We start from the raw sequence: 26,131 nt of genomic DNA, 5'->3' as shown, positions 1-26,131 counted from the left end.
AAAGACTTCTTGGAACGATCTCTTTAGATATTAACACCCAATAATATAATCTGCTTCACCCATGTCTTTCATGTCAAATGACTTTGAAAGCCATGACTTGATAGTTTTCACATACTCTAAATTATTTCCGGCTAATAAAATATCATCCACGTAAAGGGAAAGAATTGCAAACATTCCATTGGACTTCTTCACATAAATGCAATGGTCTTCATCGATCATGGTGAAAATCATATGACATCACCTCTTTGTGAAATCTCAAATACCACTGCCTTGAAGACTGCTTCAGGCCATAAATATATCTTTTTAATTTGCAGACTTTCTTTTCTTGGCCTTTAACGATGAAACCTATAGGTTGTTCCATGTAGATTTCCTCGTTTAGTTCTCCATTGAGAAAAGCTGTCTTCACATCCATTTGGTGTAACTCTAGATCTAAACATGCAACAATAGCCAAAAGTAACCGAATTGAGGTAAACTTTACAACTAGTGAAAAGGCTTCCTCATAATCTATTCCAGCTTGTTGGGTAAAACCTTTTGCGACCAATCGTGCCTTGTATGTTTCTATTGACCCGTCCACTTTACGTTTAACCTTGAGAACCCATTTGTTCCCAATAACTGTACGCCCAGAAGAAAGGTCAACCAGATCTCAGACTTTGTCGGTTCTCATGGACTCCAATTATTCTTTCATTGCTTTCATCCATTCATCTTTTCCAGGACTAGTCAAAGCCTCAGTCACAGAATTAGGCTCATCCAATTCTGTGGGAGAAATCAGGAAAACATAATCTTCAATCTCATAAAATCGTTTAGGTACACTTTTTCTGGTACTCTTACGTTGTTGAAATTTAGATTCCTCTGAAGGATTTAGGGATTCAAAACTCCCACTTGGGCCAGGAACCGATCCTTGATCTATTTGACTATCAAACATGTCCGAAGACATTGTCTGATCATCTGAATTTAACATTTCGTAAAGAGGCTCTCCTTCTTTTATTTCGCCCTTTTTGGGAAAATCATTTTCTAAAAATGTGATATCTCGTGATTCAATTTCAGTTATACTTCCATCTTCTAATTCACCAATGAACACATATTCTTTGGAGTGTTCTGAGTATCTTATAAAGATACATTTCTTCCCTTTTGGACTCAGTTTTCCAAACTTACCAAAACGATCTTTTACATATGCAGCACAATCCCAAGGTTATAGATTATTCAGGTGTTACACCTCGCATTTTGTGCGTATTCGGAATAATCGGAAATAAGTCGGAATGGTAGGAATTAAGGTTCTAATTGGATTCTACTTGGTGTACATGTGATGTTTTAGGGGATATTGACGTGGAAATATTGAAAAGTCTAAGGGCAAAATTGGAATTTTGGAAAATGGTTTCATGAATTATCAAAAATGTGGAGCAAATAAAATTGGGCTTGGAAAATTAGCAAAACAAAATGAATGAAAAATTTGGCCCAACCCAAAGTGGGTGGCGGCCATGGCTTGGACAAAATTAAATCCAAGCCATGTGCATGGTCATGTGACAAGCTAAGAATAAAAGGGGCCAAGGTTCATTAATTCTCTAGAATTTTCAAGACAAGGCAAGAAGGAGAAAACAAGAGAAAAACAAGAACTAAACATAAGGGGCCATTCGGCCAACCCTTCCAAAAATCCAACCCTCCAAATCTTGATTCCAAAATTATTTTCTTGTGGTTTTTATACCAATTCAAGGTCCCTCTACAACGTGGTGCGATTATTTCGGAAGATAACCCATTGGTTTCGTCGTTTGAGTAATTTGGTGGAGTGAAGAAGATTGGAGAAAAAGGTAAGAATTCATCCTTCTAATTATGTTATGAAGGTTTGTTTGCGTTTAGCATATGTAAATGAGAAGAAAATATAGAAATATGGAAGTTTGCATGGTGAAAGTAAATGCATGTAAGTGGCCGTGCATGTGCATTAGTATATAGTGTGATTATGTGGAATTTTAGTTGTGGTTATGATGGAATTCACATTGGAAATGAAAGTTGAACAAACTTGGTTGAAGTTGGAATATAGGTGCTTGGCCGTGTGGTATGGTAGTGCTAGAAAGGGAGCGAATTAATGTTGTTTAGTATGTTAGTGGTCTTGTTATGATCCTTGTAAGGTAAATGAAGTTAAAATGATGTAAGTTTGCATTGGAACGGAATGTAGGAACTTATGTCGTATTTTTATGATTTTATGACATTATGGGAGTTAAGATGTTAGGGTGAAAATTATGATGATTATTGATGAACTTGGAAGATGGAAACATGTTATGAATATGTATGTTAAAGATTAGAAGATTTGGATAAATTATGACTTTGGTGAAAAGTTGTATATTTTGCATAGCTTGAGTATATATTGTAGAAATGGTACGAAATGCTTCCGAATGGCATTGTAATGATTTTGATTGGTAAAGAATGTGAGTATGATGGTATTGATTGGGACATGTGAAGTCGGAACGGAAGTTATTGTATTATGTTGGAAAGTGGGCTAATTGTATTATATTGTGTTTTGTTGTGATTGTTGATGTTGTTGTTGGGTTGTTGTTGATTGTTTTGAGCCGAGTTTAATTCTCGGGGTGTCGTATGTATAGGGGAGATGCTGCCCAAATTTTTATAGAACAATATTGGCTAAGCTTGGAAATTGTAAGTCTCATGAATAGTAAGCTGGTCAATGTGACCATTTGCGACTTTTTGGCGAAACGAGAAGTGAATTTGGAAAGGCGTAAGGAGCATAAAAGGTATGTAAAGCTACCCCTATTCTTTCCTTGGCACGCCCTAGATGTACTAGGCTCGAATTCGGACCTCGGGGGTAACTCTACTCTTCGGAATCCACGTCCGAAATTTCTCCTTTTTCCTTCAGTAGAATTGAACTAGTTAGGTTGCAAACGACTAGAAAGGTGATCTACACCTCCAAAACTTGTGCAAATGATACCCGATTATCTAAGAAATCCTTGTAATGATATTATGAAGTTTAACATACGCAATTTACGTCCGCCACCTCAATTGACCGAGGTGGGCCCACTATTTTCGATTTTACCCTTTTGTCCTTATGACTTGTCTTCGAACGGCTTTAAAAGAAACGTTTTAACTACTCCGCTATCTATTATTGAAAAATTGTTTTGAATATTCCGTTGAGTCCTATAAATTGTTTTGGATCTTGGAAACGATCTCAGAGGGATTTATGCCTTTGTAACTCGTAATGACACCCAGAATTCACTTATTATGACTCCGTGGGTTTCATTGATTTGATTTGTCACTTGATATGCCTCATTGAGTCTCCGGAAATATATATGTTATTTTTATTGCATTTAGTTTCTCACTACTCCACTCGTGGATGCCTCAATGCTTCCTTCACCGAGCCCGGGCCGTGATTTGTTATCAAGCGCATTCCTCTCGCATTTATTCGCCGTGCCTCGGTGTGAGGGGGCGGTATGACATGTACATGGGTCCGAAGTATGATGTGCCATGTACATATATTCGATATCCGATGATGTGATGTGATGTGGCCACTGGGTATGTTGTGATGTGTTCGGAGATATTCCCTACTCTGAAGTATGATGTGTTATGGCGCCGGAGACGGGGGCGCCCATGTTCTGTTCACCGAGTCCCATAGCGGGGCCGGTTTGGCATATGTTTTTACGCATGCATTATTTATGACTTTTGATATGCATTTTTGATTTCCTATGCACCTTGTTCATTCTCCGCACACTCTGTTCGGATCTTTAATTTTATTTAGTACAGTCTCTGCTTTACATATTCAGTACATTTTCCGTACTGACCCCCTTTCTTCGGGGGCTGCGTTTCGTGCCACGCAGGTACAGACGTTTGATTTGCTGATTCGCTGCCTAGGTTATCTGCTCAGCTGCTTGAAGTGCTCCTTTGTCCGGAGCCCATATTTTGGTATAGACTTTTCTGTTGTTTATGTATTTATCTGTTCTGGGGTACGACGGGGCCCTGTCCCGTCATATGATTATGTTTTGTTCTGTAGAGGTCTGTAGACATGTGGTGTGGGTTCTGTAAATGCTCGTGAGTGTCGCGTACGATTATGGCTTATCTATGTGTTGTAACGGCCCTATCGGCCTTCGTGCGCTATATCTGCCTGACATGATTAAATTACTATTTCTGTTTATTTTTAATATTTTGCTAAATTAGGATAAGGTACGTATGAGTGCCCAACTAGGGTACGAGTCGCGGCCTACGGAGTTGGGTCGTGACATCAGGTTCGGCTTATGACCAGTCCATAGATCATAGGGAGTGGAAGTAACTGATTTAGAAGGCACTTTATTTAGTATGTAGGCCGTAGTCAATAACGCATCTCCCCAGAAAGAGATAGGTAAATTTGCTTGCGCCATCATTGACCTTTTTATGTCCAATATTGTTCTATTCCTCCTTTCTGCTACACCATTCTGTTGAGGTATGTAAGGAGTAGTTAACTGTTTGGTAAAGCCTTTTTCATTACATAATTCTTCAAACTATTTTGATAAATATTCACGGCCTCTATCGGTTCTTAAAGTCTTTATACTTTCAACTAATTGGTTCTCAACTTCATTCATATATCTTCTAAAGCATTCAAGTGCTCCAGATTTGTGAGAAATCAAATAGACGTAACCGAAACGTGTGAAATCATCAATAAACGTAATGAAGTACATAGCACCAAACCTTGCCCTCACATTCATTGGACCACAGATATCAGAATGGATTAATTGCAATGGGGAATTTGCTCTCTTAGCCTTCCCAAATGGTTTACGTGTAATCTTTCCGGCCAGACAATTTTCACCAGTTGGCATTTCAATTTTGGAAAAAGGACCTAAATGCCCTTCCTTTGCCAATCTATTCATCCGGTCTTGCCCTATGTGACCTAATCTTGCATGCCATGTAATAACATCAACATCACTGTTACTAGAATAACATGTCATTACACAACGGTCAACATAATAGTCATAAGTTGAAGGATTACAATCTAAAATGATAAAACTGTCACGACCCGATTAGAAGGCTATGACGGATACCCGGAGCTGACTACCGAGCACCACATATCATACTACTACCGTCTTAACCTGTATACACATAAACTCTATAAAGCATGTACTCATATATATATGCATAAGCCCTCGCGGCAGCAAAAGAATAATGTACAAAATATACATCGAGGGTCACATAACATCTGCTACCCACGTACGAGTATCTACGAGCCTCTAACTGGAACTCTGAAATCATAAAGACGGGACAGGACCCCGCCATGCCCAAGTATATACACAAAAGAAAATATCAGAAACGGCACCTCCGGTCTATGGAAGTGCTCCTGTGCAAGCTGATCTGGCTCCTAGGAAGCTGGGTCGTCTCCCTGTCTACCTGTGGGCATGAGCACAGCATCCAAGAAAAAAAAGATGTCAGTACGAGCAATGTACTGAGTATGTAAAGCATGCTTCATAATGTAACAAGGGAACAAGAAGGTAAAATAAAGATAAGAAGATAACCGGGGTCTGCTTGCCTCTTAAGGCGGAGTCATGCATGGTAAAATAAAGATAAGAAGATAACCGGGGTCTGCTTGCCTCTTAAGGCGGAGTCATGCATGCATACTCGTAGAATATCATATCATGTATTCAATGCGGAACATGCAGCCCGATCCATATATCATCATATATTAATATATTGCCGTGGAACGTACGGCCCGATCCATCACCCATATAGCCCGCATTCGGCATCCCGCGTCCGGGATGATATCATAGCAGCTGATCAGGTGGTTATGCGTCTATAGCGCCTCACCTTTTCCTGTATCCCCTATATACATATACATATCATATACATACATAGTATACGTAGCATGCATGAGAGCCCAAATAAAAGTGCTCTTTATCGGAGTGATGTAAGGTCGTAAACCTCCGATTATATTATGGCGTCATCATCATCGCTATGTCCCACCTTGAAGGAACTAACATCATGAGGTGAGACAACAATGAAGAATAGCATCAATGAAATCATAAGCATAGAAACATCGACTTCATGAAGTCATCATTGTCATCTTTATCGTTATGGAACATATCTCATAAGAAGTTCTTAAAATTCTTCAAACTTCATCTTTAGGGATGTAAGAAGGTCATGGAAGTATAGGGAAGAAATTATGAAACAAGAGTCATGCCTTTGAAAGAAGGGGACTAGCCTTACATACCTTTGTATCTCCTTAACGACGTTGACTAAGAGCTCTTCTTCCGGCTTACAATTCTACATACAAAAGGGGTTCGTACGAAGGTTAGATTGTTGAGGGTATACTTAAGCCTGAACTAAAGCGAATAAGGCTAACGAAAATTGGGCAGCATTTCCTTTGTTTCGACAACTTTTCCTCATATAATAAAACAACTCCCAAACATCATGGTAATGCCCATAATATCATAACGCATACATTCCTTTGGCTAAATGTTATGCAATTTCCAAATTCACCCCCAAGATCCTCCATAACCATAACTATAATACAACATCATGCTTACCATTCACATAATACTTCCTCAACATCATTAGTACCATTCATGACAAGATTATACTCATATTATACCATGAATCATAATTCAACCACCTTCCAACCCAACATACCATTATTTGCATGCTTAAGCTTATATTTCATACTTGCTTCTAATACGAGTTCTTTAACTACTCAACACCATTACTAACATGAAATAATTGTAAAACTCACCTTTGTTTAGGTAGAGATGACCCTTGGATGAGAATACTCTACTTGAGAAAAACTCCACTTTAATACCAAAGAGATTCTCAACTTCTATCAACCCTTAGGAAGCATTCACACCCTTGATTCTACCAACTTTTGATGTTTGATCTTTGATTTCCCTTCTTGGATATGTATTAATGTGTTATGAAGAGGGTTCTAGAGGTTTTTGGAAGGTTGGAGAAGTGAATAATGAGAAAAAGAAGAGGAAACCGTGCATATATAAAAATTAAACTCGGACCCGACCCGAAACATACGGTTCACTATACGGACCGTACAATTTATACGGTCCGTATATTGGACCGTATGTTTCCTCCAGAAAGTCACCCTTCACTGGAAGGGTTCTACGGTCAGGTATACGGCCGTATAAAATATACGGTCCGTATATATGGCCGTATAATCCCCAACTTTTCCGAATTCGTTCTCGTCGCTTCGTTTGATCTCGAATCCTTATGGAACCTTCTTGGTACTCGTATAACACATCCTTAACGATCTAACAGACATTATAACTCATCCTCAAGACCTTACTAAATATTCGTTAGTTCGACACCCACGAAATCCTTCCCAAACATAACTTATACTCCACTTCCTTTGACGAACCTGGTTTCACCAAGTCCCATGACTTAGAAATCTTATCGCATATACATTAAGGCTGCCAATCACCCTCTTGTAGTCGTGAAGATCTCGTGCCCGACTTAGCTGACGTTAGTCTATTCACGATGCAACGACGAGAAATTGCCGAGGTATAACAAAAACCATCATAACGAAGTCCAAAACCATAAAAAACATTGTCTTGAGTAATTCTAACACCATTGCCACTAAACTTTAAATCGAAACCTAGATCTAGAAGAACAGGCACAGATTCTAAGTTACGTTGGATCTCTGGAGTATATAGGACGTCATGCAACATCAAAGTTCGGCCACCACGCAAGTCCATTTTGTAAGTGCCTATCCCTTTGACTTCAAGCTTTGCATTATTTCCTACATCTATCCACCTTGATCCAGGCGAGACTCGACGAAACTCCACAAACGTTCCTCGATCACGACTCACATAGTCGGTGGCCCCTGAGTCTACAATCCACACAGGATAAGATTCAATTAGTAAAATAGTGCTAGAAACATATGTAGCACTTAGAGATGCGTTTTGAAATGCTACCTTTTTTCGGCTCGAGACACTCATGAGCAAAATGCCCTGGAACATGGCAGTTCTAGCATTTCATCTTACTCTTGTTTTTCTTCTTGAAAAAACTTTTCCCCTTCTTGGGATTTGGCTTGTTCCTTTTCTTGGAGGGTCCTTCTCCGATCTCCTTACCCTTTCCGTCATTTTTTCAATTCTACTTGCGTTTGAAGCCTGAAGACTTTGTGCCACTGGATTCTGCCACATAGGCATTAGATACAGTTTTAGCAGCACCAAGCCGCTCGTTTTCAAGCTCGACATAATGGGCAACATCAGAAAAAGTTTTGATGCTATCATTATGGGTTAAGTTAACCTTCAAATGTTCCCAACTATTGGGAATAGATCGGATCACTGCCTGAACCTGCTGCTCATCAGAGAGAACATGACCAGCACTTTCGAGTTGAACAATCATGTTAGACATCACCCTAAGGTGTTGCTTGACATTGTGATCATGACGCTTCTTGTAAGTGTCAAATTTGATAGTCAACTGTCTAAGGTGGGTCACAGTGGTACCCCCATAAGTCTCTCGTAAGTGTGCCCACATAGCATGAGCAGTAGGGTATTCTTCACATTCATGAATGAGATCATCAACAACAGAACTCACAATAATTCCACGTGCAGTAGAATCTTTCTTTTTTCACGCATTGTAAGTTTTCAGATCTCTTCTGTGTTGGGTAGTGTTACCCTCTCCTGGGTGAACCAAAACATGGTTGATACCTTCCAGAGCATCTTGCTCTTCCAGTACATGCCACATTTTATGACTCCAAATGTCGTAATTCTCACCGTTTAGTTTTTCACCCTTGTTTAAATCAACAATGATGCTCTTAGATGCCATATATGTTGATTGAGACAATTAAGCAAGTTTTTACTCATCAATATTTACCCTTTAGAATAAAAGCATGTGATATTCATACTCAAGCAAATTAATTCTCATAAATGACTTCACGTTTAGTGTAAAATCGAAAGGTCACAAAGTTTCCAATCATCATCTAAAATCTAAACGTTTAATCAAAAATAGAAAAAAATCTCAGTGTGAATTTTATTTTAATAACTTTCAATTAAGTCTCAACCCATTTTAAAATAAATAAACGGGGTATAAAAGAAAGTTAAACAACATAATTTCATATAAAATTCACAATGCAAATTACAAGTTCATAAGGACATGACTGTCCCACTCGGCTTCAAGTATTTGAAAATACAACTCAAAATGTTGACTTGGCTAAACCTCGTGATAAATATCAATTAAAATACTACCCCAAGGTTCTCGGAGGGAATCTACTAAAATTGGAAAAACATCCCAATCCGTGATTTCCATAAAATTAGCAAGTTCATCTCGTTTCAACTGAAAAAGTTCAATATGTTCAGACACTGAAGCATTAGGAGACATCTTGAAAGCTTTAAACTCTTTGAATTTCTTCTCTCCTTCCCTTCGTATAGCCCTTTGATCCCTTAGTAGATTTTGCGTCGCCTTCGGGACATTATTCCTTATGACTTCACGTCCACGGAAATGTGTCCTACGACGACGTACTCTTCTACATTGTTCCCTTGCTCGATTTCGGGAACTCCCGCTTGGAGTACTTCGAGCTTGTCCCTGTCCAACCATGTCTGAAATAAAAACAATGAAACAATAAGAATGGACATACCATTCAATATGACAACATATGCCACAATACTCGTAGAAGACAAAATTACGTTTAAGGATCATATACCATTGTAATGGTATGGCTATTAGGAGCTTAATTTTTTTTTTTTAATTATTATTATTACTTAACAAAATTTCAACACATCATAACTCACTCGTTTTTAATCCATTTAACATCCATAATATATCAACGGAAAGCTTGTAACGAGTAGATTCTGAAAATATCTATCACACATTGTAACTCTTAACAATTAATTTCCAGATTTTAAATTTCAGAAGCAGTTTTTCATAAAAAAACTGTCATAATTTTCAGCATAACTTCAAAAAAATCATATCTTACTCATTTTAAATCCGTTTTTAATGGGTAATATATCAACAGAAAGCTTGTAACGAGTAGATTCTGAAAATATAAGGGTCATGCCGAGATTTTAAATGTGTGATACACAGAATTTTAATTTTCAGAACGTTTTTCTTTTGTTTTGAAAAAAAATATGATTAAAAGTAATCATTAACCTCTTAAAAAAAATTCCTGAAGCCCTCTTTTCTGATCTGTTAACAGTGGCTCAAAAAAAAAGAGAATGATATTTCATTCTAACCTTTTAAACACTGTTAATAAGAAATAAATATACGGCTTAAAAATTAACTTTGTGATCCTCGCGATGCATTTTTTTCTAAGTTAAAAAAAATGCAATCATGCCATAATCTTGAAACAAGAGATTTAACTAGAAGTTGATTAGAATTCTTCTCTAACAGTGATTCTCGGATTACACTTTCAAACCGAACAAAAAACTTAAACAACAATTTTCTTTTACAACAATATCTTTCAAAAAGATAAGTAGGACACAATATACCCTAGGCTCTGATACCATTGTAGTAATTAATAACGGGGTAAGAACAACGGATTGCATACCTCTTTGTTGCAGCGGAAGTCATTATAATTACCACCGAAAGAATTGCCACAAGTGCAACCTCGATTCTCCAGGAAACGAAGTTAGTATTCCACGAAGTAAACGCCTTTTCTATATGTGTATTTTTAGGGAGATTGAGAGAAGAAGAATTTTTTGCATATTTTCATATATGCGTTGTTCTGCTCTTTTTAAGAAGAGAGACAGAGGTTATGGAGAAGAAACTGTTCCATATTATCCACGTAATACAGTTTCTCCTTAATGGGGCTATCTGATTTAAAATATAACTTCTCACATAATAACCTCTTTTATTCTTTATCTCTACTAACCGGGTCGGCCAAAGCCCACATGGAGTGACCCGCTGCCCAATATCCAACAATCTTGTTAACAAGCCATATAGAATGGTCTAATAGTTCAAGCTCTATCCTAATTAGCCAAAAGTAGTGAATTTCTCTAGTTTAAACTAAGTGATCTGTCACAACGTAATTGATAATTTAAAATTGGTAATGCAATGACTCTTTGATAAGTGGGTAGTCTTCACAAAAATGATTTGACGAAAATTTTGAAACCCTTCCCCTAAATCATGTTCTGTTATGGAAAATATTTAAAAGAAAAAGAAAGAAACTAAAAGGGCAAAATGATATAGATGGGCAACTAATAGACTCGGGTTTGAAAATGCTCATAGCTAATTCTAGATCGATCATATCTCTAGAAATGAGTTAGCTATACGCCTTTCAAAATCAAGTTTCTCACTCGCTTTTCAATTATTAAATTCATTAATAACACTTTGAGCATCCCCACCTTTGATTTGATCAACTGATGTTTAAAATTATAACAATCTTTCTTTGAATAGCCTAAAACATCAACCCCTCCATCTTCTTTTGCCTAGTATGAACAGGTTGTAGTTTGCTTTATACGAGTATTAACCATATTTTCAATAACTAGCTGTTTAGTTTTAGTTACCGACCCATACTCTCTCTCTCTCTCTTAATTGTACCAATTCATTATTTATGAAATTCGGGTATCAAAAGTACAATGCTTTTCATTTTCTGGTTGATATTTGTGGAGTTAAATTGACTCTTAAAAACCTCAGGAGTTCCATTGGTTATTGGTACCAGGAGTTGGCCCAAAAAAAAAAAAAGGAGGTTAACGAGGATATAGATTGTAATAATTAAGATGAAGAAAAGAAGCATAATCAAACACCCAATCAAATTAGCATAGTTGATACATTGGGGGCAATTTGCACGATTGTCCTTCGTTGGGGGTGGTCTTTAATTTTTGTCCCTCAAATTATTGGTCTTTAATTTTTGCCCTACGCCTAAAATATCTCGGGATTCTAGTTCAAACCCCGACTTAGTCATAAAAATAAAAATAAATCCATTAATATAAAAAAATCTGATAACTTCCCCAGAAAAAAAAAACACTCCTAACGTGCCTTGAATTATGGCTGACGATTACCATATTTTGCTGTAGGACTCATTCACGATTTTAATGGAATTTAAAATAATAACAACAATTTTAAATTAAAATTTAAAAATAATAACTACTCCATAACTAATTAATAACTAATCCAACCACTTTTTATCTTAAAACTATCCTGTGTTTAATAATATATAGATACTCAACTTTTTTGAGAGAAAATTAATTCATAAATATTAGTCAAAAATGGGCCCTTAAAATTTTGGGGCCTTAAAGCCCTTGCCTTACTTGTCTTACCCAAGAGCCGGCAGTGTAGCTCGCTGCATTGTTCCTTCACTTCCAACACTACTATAAGGTCCAAACGTGCTGAGAACTCCTCTTATATTGGACTGACTGCTCTTTGTGAGTTTCCCAAAGAATGTTTCTACTGCAAGTCCAAGTTCAAACCGGATAGAGACATATTCCAGTACATGTACATGTGCTTTTTGAATTTTTTTAATATCTGATTTGCATTAATCTGTTGAAATTTAATCTAGTGCTTATTTCGTGCTCTAATCGCAAGTCACTTGCATTCTGCAAGGAGGATATCATGACCTTCAGATGGCATATGATGAATCAAACAAAAAAGTGGAGTAGCTCATGTACTTCCAACTTTGGTTCCAAGTAATGTGAGACATTATATGCACTTTCACTATTTTCCAGTCAAAACTTTTATACTGAAATTAGTCATTTTCCCATATGTTCTTGGATGAATTTTTTTTTTGTGTTATCTTTTAATGCAAGTTAAAATACTACTTTTTGATATGCAGTAAGAGTGTCACATTTCTGTTTTGCGATTGTACTTTGCAGGAGTCGAGGTGAGGATAAATATGATCCACATGATTTTATGATATGTCTATAGTTTGATTTTTTTGTATACGCATATTTATATAATATACTAGGAAAAGTTAATTTCACGTTAGTTGCCAACTTACTGGTCAATTTCTAGTTGTTGCTTTATAAATTTTCTGGTAAGGATGGGTAACATTTGAGGACTTGTAATGTAATATGATTTTTGTTTCATTGTATGTAATGTGATTTATGGATATTTATTTTTCGTTTACAATGTTGGAAGGATTTGCTTCTTGGACCCATTTGCGGATAAAATTGTTGATTTCTTTCGTTTTGGACAAACTATTCAATATGTAGTCTAGTCTATTTGAGTACTTGTATATCTTGTTAACAAGCCATATAGAATGGTCTAATAGTTCAAGCTCTATCCTAATTAACCAAACATAGTGAATTTCTCTAGTTTAAACTAAGTGATTTGTCACAACATAATTGATAATTTAAAATTGGTAATGCAATGACTCTTTGGTAAGTGGGTAGTCTTCACAAAAATGATTTGACGAAAATTTTGAAACCCTTCCCCTAAATCTTGTTCTGTATAATTTCCACGGAAGCTTTGTTCTGTTGCTTTGTCGATAAACAAGTTTGTTATGGAAAATATTTTAAAGCAAAAGAAAGGAACTAAAAGGGCAAAATGAAATAGATGGGCAGCTAATAGACTCGGGTTTAAAAATGCTCATACTTAATTCTAGATCCACCATATCTCCAGAAATAATTTAGCTATACGCCTTTCAAAATCAAGTTGAACATCTTAATAAAAGAGAGTCTCACTCGCTTTTCTATAATTAAATTCATCAACAACACTTTGAGTATCCCCAGCTTCCACCTTAGATTTGATCAACTGATGTTTAAAATTATAACAATCTTTCTTTGAATAGCCTAAACATCAACCCCTCCGTCTTCTGCTGCCAAGTAAGAATAGGTTGTAGTTTGCTTTATACCAGTACTAACCATATTTTCAATAATTAGCTGTTTGATTTTAGTTATCGAACGAGCTGATGTTAGCAAATGTCTCTTTTTCGGTGAGGCCATCTCGTGGTTATGGTCTTTAAATCTATCCAGGATGAAAGGATTATTAGGGATTTGACACTTAAAGCTTATCATTGCACGACAAATTGATTGCATGTCTATATTAATGCAAGATAACTTACTAGATTTTCTTAGTCTTTCGTCTTTTCCTCCATGCCTTCTCAAAAGTTGACATTCTGATATTTCAAATAAGGAGAAAAGAATTTATAACATGTATAACCCTAGAAAAGGATAAAAATACTTGCAACAATACTCAAAATTCCCTCAAGTTCATGTAATACAATACAAAGACTAAAATAATAGTAGTTGAAAATAAAATGCTTTTCTATATGCTCAAATGATAACTTTAACATTTCAAAATAGTATGGGATCTACTTCTATCAACCGCATATATTTCCCTTAAACAGTCAAAACTGTTAATTTCTTCTTAAGCTTTGTGATTATAAAAAAAATTGCCAAGACCAAATTATTTAAGAAAATTTTCTTCGCAGGCAAGAAACCACATATTGAGTATATATCATTTTTCAACTTAAGAAGATCATTTTCTGTATTCTCTAAGTTTTAATAGCTCTTCGTCTACCAAACTTCTCTTTTTTTTCGTCATGCAGCATTCCTTTTCAACTCGCACAAAATATGATCTTTAATTTTGCATCTTTCTACATGCATATGTACTTACTAAGTATGAGATTAAGGAATCAATAAATTTAAGCCAATTTCTTTATGGGCAACGAGCTTAATTTGAACTCCCAACCACTTCAAGGATGATGCAAAGCTTTAGAATAAGCCAGAATGCTAGAAGAAGATTGAATTCAATAGCAGCAACCCTGAGTTCTAAATGTTACGTTATTAACTTTGCTTCCTTTTTAATTTTTTTTTTCTTTTATTAACTTTGCTTCCTTTTTAATTTTTCTTTATTAAAAATAGGACTCTAAGACCTTAGTTTATTATCTATGCTTAACTTAACTTAGTTGAGTGTATACATCCGATGCAAATAAGTTTTTTCCCTTAATTAGCATTCTAACTGTCTTTATCCCCAATGATTTCATTGATGAATAATAGGAAAAGCTCTACTTTTCATGACAAATCATGTCAACTTATTTTCATAATTCGGTTTTGATGAAATCTTTTGAATATGGGAATATAATAGGGATATAATAGTTCTAAAGCTTTGCTTTTTTCCCAAATTAATATTAGTTTACTTTACATCATTTCAAATAATGTTGGTGTTGTATATATACATATTTTCTTAAAAATATACACATATGAAATCGACTTATTCTTTTTTAAGCAATGTTGGTTGATGCCTCTTATCAAAGGGCGTGTCTGCCACTACGTTCTTATATAATGTTACTAAATGAAACTGGTTCCATGTTTTTGTTTTTAGTATTCGAAAACTGAAAAAAAGGCTAAGTTTAAATGATAATGATTAACGTAACTCTAGAATAATGAGAAGAATTGAACATTTGAACATTCCATGTAGTGTTAGTGAAGAGCTTAACTCATAACAGTTTAGTAATTTTAGTCCAACGTTTGAGTTAGATCTTATTAGTAATTTTAACACGCACAAATCTTTTTGTTCTGCTCTATAAAATCATCAAAACGAGGTTTTCAAATTATGCCAACTTCTCATATTAACCCTTTTATGGTATGTCGATAATTGAAGCAAAACATCATCGGATTGATCTAAACATTAAAAACTGCAAAAGTTTTGCAATAATTGAAGATCGGTAAATAAAACACATGAGATTTTGATTATAAAATTCTTTCATACGGGATTAACAAAAATATAATAAAGAAGATCGATAAATAAAATACACGTAGATTTTGTAAGATTATTTCCTTTATTTAAATTATACTAATTGAATATAGAATATCATTTAAGTTATACTAAATTTTAGAATATTTTTTCTAAATCCCCAAAGAAAGTAACTTAAATTCAATATCCCAACCTCTCTTTCTCAAGTTAGTGGCCTGGATGCTCACTCAACTTATGATAATTTATCATTATAGTCACTCAACTTTGCCTAGTTAGTTTCAATGGTCATTTTTGTTGAAAATAGAATTTTCGTACCTATTTAATAACGTGACAACTGTAAATTTTTAGAAAAATAATTAAAAAATTAAAATCAATATTTAGATTTATTTAGGATCCAACTCACCCTAAACCGGACCCAATTCTTGATCCGACTAGCTTAATATGTTGATTATTTAAGAGATGCCTTTAAATTTAATTTCATTTGACTTAAAGTATAGTTAATGTTTAATTAAGTTATACTACCAAATTTTTGATTTTTTTTTTTTTTTTTTGGCGAATCCCCTAAAAAACAGTAACTTAAAATGAATACCCACCCCTCTCTACCCTAAACCCCTTACAAAAACGTTACCTCTTTCTTCAACTAACTCTTAACAGTCCTATCACCAGATAGACTCCTATATCTTATGCTTCATTTTCTCCTCACTTATTTCCATTTTATCTACTATAAATATCCATCCTTTGATAAATTACAAAGAATCTCCTTTACCCCATAAAAATTACATTCATTTCTCTTTATTGCATATTTCTTTTTTAAACTAGAGATTTACATACATCAAATGCATTTGTGTATATAAATATACAATCTTTAAGGCATTTCAATGGCACCAAATATGGATTTTTCAACTGCTAGTCTTCTTTGTGAAGAAGATAATAATAGCATTTTTGACAACGAGAACAATGATGTAGGCAAATGTTTTCTTAGGAATCATCAAAACTGTCAACAAAAACAGAAGTTTTATAGGGAAGAGAGTTTTATTGTTTTGCCATTACAGAGTGATGAGTGTGTTGCTTTGATGATTAAGAAACAATGTGAACATATGCCTTGCGGTGATTATTTTGAAAAGTTGAGAAATGGGATTTTGGATTTTGGTGCAAGAAATGAGGTTCTTGATTGGATTTGCAAGGTTGGTTAGTGATTTGTTAGAATTCTTTTTTGTGGTGTTTTTGGTTATAGTTTAGGTCCTTGATGTGATTAATGGAAATTTTCTTGATTGGTGCTTATTAATCACTTAATTAAGTAGATCTTCAAGTTTAGGTGAGTTGTGACTAGTCAGGGGCGGAGCCAGAATTTTCACGATAAAAAAAGTTCGCTAAATAGTCATATATAGCTAATAGATTTTTTTGATAATTTATCGCTAATCCATCCCTAAAAAGGATTAGCGATGACATAATGATATAATTCTTGGCTTTTACTTTATACTGGAAATCCTTTCACAGTAATTTTACAAGAAACTGACATGTGTTTGGTAGGATCTTTTTGTTTTTGTTTTACAAGATAAATTTGATACCTTTAAATGTGTTTTTCTATGACTTCATGTTTTTTCCTGCTTTCAATTCTTAGCTGTATTTGACTGAGTTTTACATTTATTCCTGTCTTGTTCTGCTTGGCTACTAAAACATAGAGTTTGAAATTATAATTTGTAATTAATGTTTGATTAAGGGAAAAGTGTTCAAAACACACTCTAACTTTGGCCGAAATTGCTATAACACACTCCAACTTTGCGGGAGTCCTATGACCCCCCTGGACTATTTTTTTGTGTATTATTGAGGGTATTATTGGTGACGTGGACTCAATAATACCCAATATTGAGGGACTCACTTTTTTGTCCACGTCACCCAATAATACCCTCAATAATACAAAAAAATAGTCCGGGGGGGTCATAGCACTCCCGCAAAGTTGGAGTGTGTTATAGCAATTTTGGCCAAAGTTGGAGTGTGTTTTGAATACTTCTCCCTTTGATTAAGTATTGATCAATGTTAATGGTGGCTTGATTATTGTAATGCAGGTTCATTCACATTTCAATTTTGGGCCTCTGTGTTTATATCTGTCTGTGAACTACCTTGATAGGTTTCTTTCTGCCTATGAATTACCTGTAAGTTATTTATCATTAAAATTTTACCATCTTAGTTTCATTTGATCACCTTGTTAATGGCATCTGCTTGTTTTACAGAAGGGAAAAGCATGGATGATAGTGTTATTTGCTGTAGCCTCTTTGTCTCTTGCAGCCAAAATGGAAGAGACTGAAGTTCCTCTATCTCTAGATTTACAGGTGAACATTTACATTAAAGTTTGAATGCCTAGCATGCATATATCTTACTCGTCTACGTTTCAATATATTTTCTTACTTTGACTGAGCACGATGTTTAAGAAATATAAGGAAGATATTTGAATCTTATAGTCTTAAATTAAAGATGTGTGTAATGTTTCAAATTGGCCTTAAATTTTGTGATCTTAAATAGGCAGAATATATCGATACCCCTTAAACTTGCCAATAAATTCAATTTATACACTCTTACAACGGCATGTTCTGATTGAACACCTAAACATATGATAAAGTGTTCCTATTAAACACTTTCTAGTAACAACATACCCAGTGTACTCCCACAAGTGGGGTCTGGGGAGGGTGGTGTGTACGCAGACCTAAGTTACTCGGACTCTTCAGAAATTTCGACTGGCGCGTGTCGGATCCTACAAAAGTAGTGTATTTTTGGAGGATCCGACACGGGTGCGGCAACATATTTGGAGAGTCTGAGCAACTTAGACGCAAACCTTACCCCTACCTTGAGAAGGTAGAGAGATTGTTTTCGATAAACAGTCGACTCTAGTAAAGCATATCAAAGCAGGTTTAAAAGGAAATACAATAGTGAAGAAGCCATTTCGAAAATAATGGAGAAAAGCCATTTCGAGTAAAAATTTTGACAAGGGTTTTGCGCGTGTTCTCAAACACCAATTACATAGATAAGTTAATCATTTAAAATATGCCACCTCCTTTAATTATACGCATTAACCTCAAATCCTCAATAAGTCGTAAAACCTCAAGCATGTTCCAATTGAAGTTGATGTGTATAATTAAACAAAAAAACATATTTTATGGATCAACTCATCTACGTAATGGATGCTTGTGAACATGCACAAAGACTTTTTCAAAATATGAGTCTGAAATGTCTAGTAAGAACACTTTATCATGTATTCAGGTGCCCAATTTGAACCGTTCATAGTCCTAGTGTTCAAATGAAATTTACTAGCAAAGTTAAGGGATGTCTTATTCAGCCTCTTAAGTACGTCAGGTGAGATGGAGTTAAAGAGTTACTAAACGTTTTCTTTTTTAAACAAACTAAATGGGAAAGTAGTACAGAAAGATTGAAATAGAGGGAGTACTATTTTTGGTACTCACCTAATAATTGTTGTGAATTTGTTGTGATTATTGACAGATAGAGGGAGCAAAATTTTTATTTGAAGCAAGAACCATACACAGAATGGAGTTTCTTATATTGAGAACATTGAAATGGAGAATGCATGCAATTACCCCATTCTCATTCATTGATTATTTCCTTAAGAAGATAAATGGTGATCAAATTGCTTCAACATCTTCAATCACTAAAGCAGTAAATCTCATACTAAGAACATTAAAGGGTAAAAGGTTTATCTTACTTGAGATTATTCTATCTATGCTTGTATTTTGCAGAATTTGACTATTGAAAATGAAAAGATGTACTTAAACTTTAGGTGGGCGAAAATTGAATGCAGGAATTCACTTCTTGGAATTCAAGCCTTCTGAGATTGCAGCAGCTGTGGCAATCTCTGTTGTGGTGAAAACTGAGACAGTTGGCAATGAGAAAGCAATATTTGCTCTACTTCAGCAAGTACAAGAGGTAAATATGTTGGCTCAAAAGAGCTATAGCAAAAAAAGAAGGCATTTTAACATAAATAGCCATCCAAATTCACTGTTTACTTTTCCTAGCATATATACATAGACTGTGCACCGATTATACATGGTTATACTCATTATACATGAATTATACATCCCGCTTGCTATTTTTAGTTTAAATGATTGAGTGTGCGCATATTTAGGTTAATTCTTCAAAACAAAAAATATAGCACTTTTCATCGTTATTACTTTTCAATCCGATCTCTTTTATCTTGATTAACTTCACATTTAATCACAACGGTAAATTATTCCTTATCCTTTGTGACTATTTTGCAGGATAGAGTAAAGAAGTGTGTTGAATTGATTCAAGAATCATCTTTGCTAAGTGATGTTGTTAAAGGACCAGTTGCCTCAACTCCTTTGATTCCTAAAAGTCCAATAGGTGTGTTGGATGCTGCATGCTTAAGTTACAACAGTGACGATTTATTAATTGGTTTATGTGCAAATTCCACACATGATACCCAAGTTTCTAAAAGGAGAAAGATGAATAGAGACTATGGAGTGGACACATAGAGATGGATTAAGGAGTGAAAGCCTTTTATCCGTTTCAAATCCAGACAAGTTTGATTTTCTGGAATGAGAGTCCATCCCAAACAGAACTTTGAAAGGGCAAAAGTTGAAAGATGTTCGCTTTTTGTGCCAATTTATTTTATAGCGGTGGTGTCCAGAACAACTTGTGTGCACCTTAGGTCAAGAACTCCATGCAAGGATGCAGAGTGTTTATACACTAGACTTCTTCATAGCTAGAGAAAACAATAGGCAGATTTAGGAGAAAATGTAATTGAAAGAAAGGACTCAAATTTCATCTTGCTTTTAAGTTTTAGAAAAGATAAAGTTTGTTCTTAAGGCTATATAAAACATTGACGGTCAAATCGGAAGGAAAACTTTGAGTTGTGTGATTCATTATCATCACTTACTGCTTTGTGTACATAAGTTTTTGGCTTGTGCAGATATATTTAGTAGGCATTTTATATTTTTCACTTTGGATGTGTTTGGTATGAAGGGAAATGTTCTTCACGAAAACTGTTTTTCTAGCAAAATATTTTCTTGGAAAGTAAGTGGCTTCTTACTTATTTTCTAGTATTTGGTAAGTAAACAAAAAAAATTATTAATTAGAAGCATTTATATATAATTTAGCAAAACACTATAGGTGTGAGATATGGTGAAGTGGCGTTCGGGGGTGCAGGATGGTCATGTGGTGAGGGTTGGGCCATTGGGGGCATTGGGAGGTGAGGAGACAATGAGTTTGGGATACACTTATGGAGTTATTTTTCCTCATTTTGAAGGAATTTGTTTTCCTAGAGAAAATATTTTGATCAATCAAACATGGAAACATTGGAACATACCAAACACACCATTTATTTGGAATTTATGAAGTTGGGCTTGAAAATGAAATTGTGTTTAGTTATACTTTCTGCTAAAGAGATAAGAGAGCACTTTATTTATTCGGAAAAGGGCCAAAATTACCCCTGAACTTTGAAAAATAGTTCATTCATACCCTTCGTTATACTTTAGGGCCAATTATACCCTTACGGTTATACTATGGGGTCAATATCTATTCTTGTCTAATTTTGCCACGTGGCATCATCCGGCCCTTCAAAATTATTTTACTCTCAAATAATTTTTTACTCACTAAAATAACTCAATCCCACCCAAATTTTTTTTTAAACCAAAAATAATACGGATAATTTTTCCAAAAAAAATATAAAAATAATTCCGTATTATTTTTGCTGAAAAAAAAAAAATTCGGGTCGGATTGAGTTATTTTAGTGAGTAAAAAATTATTTGAGGGTAAAATAATTTTGAAGGGCTAGGATGATGCCACGTGGCAACAGTGATTAGACGAAAGTATAATTGACCCCATAGTATAACTGTAAGGGTATAATTGGCCCTAAAGTATAACGAAGGGTATGAATGAACTATTTTTCAAAGTTCAAGGGTAATTTTGGCCCTTTTCAGTTATTTATTTTATGAAGATACAGTGGAAAACAAGTTTGGAGCACTTTTCCAAATTTAAAATCCCACTTCAAGTTGGATTTAAAAATTTTATAACCAAATATTGATTTTAAAATAAAGTAAAGAAATATTCCGAAAAAGACTGAATAATTCTCATGATCAAACAACTCCTCAATTCCACAGTTTAGTCTAATTTCTCAAGTATTAAATGAAGAGTACTAAACTAGCCCCCCTGCCATGTACATTTTCTGAATGACGTGATGACTGATGAGTTCTTGTTTTGACTAATTGTCTGGTTGGACTTCAGAGTTTTCATATGCCTAATGAAGAACTTGGTGAAGGTGAGGGTTCCTTCTAGTCTTATGAAAAATTCTTCCCCTAATTACAGATCTCGAATTTGAGTCAAAAAAATTATCTCATATTAGATAATTTTTCAATAGAAAGTGCTTTACTTCCTTAGTGAGCCTATTGTGCATGTCCAAATTAGTCGGACATCAAGACCAATGCATTTTGGATACCCGATATTTAACCTAAAAGGATATTTGCTTAATAATTCTTGAGAAATATATTAACTGAACAGCTTAGCCTACTTTCCTTAGTTTAACTTGAAAGAGCACTTATAGGCTAAATCTATATATAATATAAAGCTAGGAATAGACAATCCTATGTGGCACCTCTCTATGGCCTCCATTGACATTTATCTTTTTTCTCAATTTTTTGACATTTTTCTATTCATTTCTCTATTTTACCAAATAAAATAAAATATTAAAAATTTCATCCATCCACCCATAATAAAAACTCACTCACCATTTAATAGCGTTATATATGTCATTACTTCCCCTATAATTATTGTGATTACTTTGTGTTAAATTTATTAGTAAAAATAATTTATCTTTTTTTTTTTTCATTCTTTGGTTTATTATTGTATTAAAGAAAGATAATCCTATGTGACACCTCTGTATGGCCTCCATTGACATTTATCTTTTTTCTCAATTTTTTGACATTTTTCTCTTCATTTCTCTATTTTACCAAATAAAATAAAATATTAAAAAGCTCATCCCTCCACCCATAATGAAGACTCACTCACCATTTAATAGCATTATATTTGTCATTACTTCCCCTATAATTATTGTAATTACTTTGTATTAAATTTATTAGTAAAAATAATTTATCTTTTTTTAAATTCATTCTTTGGTTTATTATTGTATTAAAGAAAGACAGTGGAAAATTGTAAGAAACTTTTAAAATTCCATCAGTCGCCTCATTTCTTTTTAACAGAAATCCCATCAATCGCCTCATTTATTTATAAGTAATTACACCTTCAATATCATTTGTAACCTCCACACCCAAATACAATCCTCTATTAATAACTCTTATGAGTTTTGACCGGACCTTTCCCTCCTTATATTACCCCTCCATTTCATTCTATCTATAATTCTATATGTTAGGTAGATTTATATATATTTAGATTTGTATCTGGGGACTTTTTCCAAATGCTTAACGTTAGAATAATAATCATCACTCTTTCCTGTTTTTGTCACCTATATTAATTGATATTAGCTTGAAATGTTGTGCTTTAATTCTTGTTAGCGGCTTTTTATGTTTGAATTACTGAAAATTGAAAATCAAAGGTGATGAAAGTCTTAGTTTCCTGTATTTCTTTCTTCCCGTTATGGTTTAAAATTTTACATATTTTGTTGATTTTAGGTTTCTTATTTTCTGCTGGAATCGACGTGTGAATTTAGTGGATTTGGACTATTTTGGTTTTGAAGATATTGTTAAAGCTGTTTCTAAGAGCCAACCATTTACGTGGAAGATTATTTGTGGGAGACGGAGTAGCTCTTCAAGTTTCGACTACCCATTCCTATGAAGGCGGAGCTTTATTTCTCGGTGTTGCGAAGGTCATAATATGGCCTCCTTACAAGCTCTCAAAATGTAAGTAAAGCTTGATGATTTCGTGCTAACGACATTCAATATATAGTAGAGAGAGAGAGAGAGAGCGGAAGGAGATGAAGGTCAAAAATTCTACCACGAATCATTTTTCAGTGGCAACGAAGGGACAAGAAATGAAATTGGGTTTCGTTTCTAGTTTTGAGCTGGAAAACGAAGAGCTTGACGGCTTGAGGTGCTTTTTATCTTTATATCTTCGTTGTTTTCTTTTGGTGGCTTTTCTCATGAGCAAATATTTTTTAGGCAGTAAAAGTATGAAGTTTATTAATACTATTTTAATTTCTGGTCAATTCAAAAAATTATTCAGTAAGATTAAAAAGGAATATGACCGATGTATTATTTTATTATAAGTATTATCTAAAAAAAATCATGTTGATCAATTTCAAGAATTTTATCTTTAGTTATTATGTGATAATTATCTTTGGAATTTAGAAAAAAAATAAAAAGATAAGGTGACAAAAAAACATGAAAGTTGAAGTCCATTTTATATTATCTCGGACTTAACAACTTTCACATTTTAATTACTTAAATTTCCACATCATGTTAATATTGCTGGCTAAACTAACCATTTTTTTAGAAGTTTAAATTAATATAGTTTATATAATAATAGCTTTTTCTTTGTGATATAGTCTCCCTATTTTTATAGAGTTATATTTGCCATTATCCACCTACAAAAATCTTTTAGCATTTCATAGGGTTATATTTTTCATTATTCACTTACTCATTTTTGTTTACTTAAAATTTTATATTTAAATTTCTAGATAATTTTAGACTTAATTCAATTGGATTACAGATATAATTATCTTCAGTTTGCTAGGGATTAATGCACAGGCTTACCTACTATGTATGAACGTTTTGAATTTTTATCTGCATAATCTTCTCTTTTTGTCAATACCTTTTTTTTTTTTTTTTTTTTTTTTTTTTAAACTGGTAATGTTGATTCTAATTTTGGGCAATAGTTAGGCAGATTTGCTTTGTCATTTGTTTGACTATGAAAGTGGGAGAGTTAAAAGATTAGATATAACTTCGATCTTCCTTTTAAGAATTAAGGTAACTTTACTGTATGTAATTTTCAATTGTTAGCAAATTGTACTTTTACATGTTCTATCTCTAGACCAAGAGTTTATAGATTTTTTTTTTTTTAATTAGACTGCTTATTTGATTACTGATTAGTTTATGTCGTCAAGAAAACAGAAGGTGTTACTCACCACATTATGTAATAAGAAGTATTATTGAAACTAAGATTTTAGTTATAGAAGCTACTCTAATACATAGATTATTTAATTAAAAAAAAAATCAACCGTGCGAAGCGCGGACTTATTCACTAGTAATAGTATAACGTGCAGCAAATACTGCTAGATTCTCAGAATACTGTTTGGTGTTTTTGTAAAAGACTCTCAACTTTAATTCCATGTTGGCATATGGAATCACATTTTCATGAATCTTTCTCATGCACTAACAACAAGAAAAGGCCCTATTTTTGAGTTATTTACACAAGATATGAACTTTGCAGGAGCTAATCTGTGTCAAATGTCAATATTTAATGATATTATTTTCTTTAAATAACCAAAAAAAAAATTATAATTATTGGGTGAAATTCAGTTGGTGTACCTGAACATTCATAACATTAAATGTAGCAATCAGAGAACAAGTATGGCCAGTAAAGATGTTAAAGTTACCTAAATTTGCAATAGATGAAGCAGAGGACAATATTCTTGAAACTATAAAAATACATGACCCCTTTAAAGATTAAAGTTCAGAATGGTCAGTCTTAACAAGTATTTAATTTACTATCATCATCATCTCTCTTGGCGGCTATTTGGAACTATGCTCAACTTGCAATTTACTAGCTCTTTCTATATTTACACAGATTTCTTCCATTTATTGAAAGATATAAAAAACGAAATTGAATTGATTTTTTTTCTTCATTTTGTTCTTTTTTCTGGATTGTGTTAACTGTGGAGGCAATTGATATGGAAGTAGCATGGTATGTTGGCAAAGGAGGAAACTTGTTTGAGTTCGAAGGAGTAAATACCATGTGCATTCTATTACTCTCTATGTCCCAATGTGTTGCAGTGATTTGTTCATTTGTTTACTTCCTTAAATACTAATTTCGATAGCGCAAAATTACGTGCATGCTATTGGTTTGCATGATACAGTCAAATCTCTCTATAGTGGCAGTGTTTGTCCAAAAATTTCATAGCTGCTATAGTGAGGTGTTGTTATGTATGTATACTGGCATTTGATGTTTGAATCCCATTTAGCTGTTGTAAACAAAAGTACGCATAAATTTATTTTTCTGTACTTTTTTTTATATATGTTATAAACGAAAACAAAATACTTGTTAATTTTAAAATCTCGATTGACTTTTATGTTTCATTAATAAAAATTGAAGTGACTAATAAATTCATAACTAGTCGTACCGTACTAAGGAGCATATGCATTTTAAACTAATTGAAAACTTAAATATTTCAAGTTTGACATAAGAATTCTACAATTGTAGGTTGTTTCGTAAATTCCAGTCTCTTAGTGATAATATAACGCTTGAATTAATGAAGATTTTTGTCCAAACTTTCAGAAAAAAGGAATTCAATAGCTTTCTCTTGATGATTACCATAAATATTTTAATATTTTATTTTTATACATAATATATTTCTTACAAAAGATTACTTCCCCGATTCAAAAAAAGATTGTCCACTTAG

General features: G+C 34.0%; 1 protein-coding gene across 1 annotated transcript; it reads left to right on the top strand.

Moving 5' to 3' along the window:
• Positions 1-16,201: 16,201 nt before the first annotated feature.
• Positions 16,202-20,461, top strand: LOC132040524 (cyclin-D3-1-like). The gene is made up of 6 exons (XM_059431180.1): positions 16,202-16,718; positions 17,601-17,687; positions 17,766-17,864; positions 19,027-19,228; positions 19,343-19,467; positions 19,800-20,461. Exons 1-6 carry the CDS (start codon positions 16,413-16,415, stop codon positions 20,034-20,036), a joined length of 1,056 nt encoding a protein of 351 aa, XP_059287163.1. The 5' UTR covers positions 16,202-16,412; the 3' UTR covers positions 20,037-20,461.
• Positions 20,462-26,131: the final 5,670 nt, after the last annotated feature.

This window comes from Lycium ferocissimum, chromosome 12 (assembly GCF_029784015.1).
Source record: "Lycium ferocissimum isolate CSIRO_LF1 chromosome 12, AGI_CSIRO_Lferr_CH_V1, whole genome shotgun sequence".
Taxonomy (NCBI): Eukaryota; Viridiplantae; Streptophyta; class Magnoliopsida; order Solanales; family Solanaceae; genus Lycium; species Lycium ferocissimum.
Note: the sequence above shows the minus strand (reverse complement) of the source record. Positions and strands in the feature narration are given on the sequence as shown.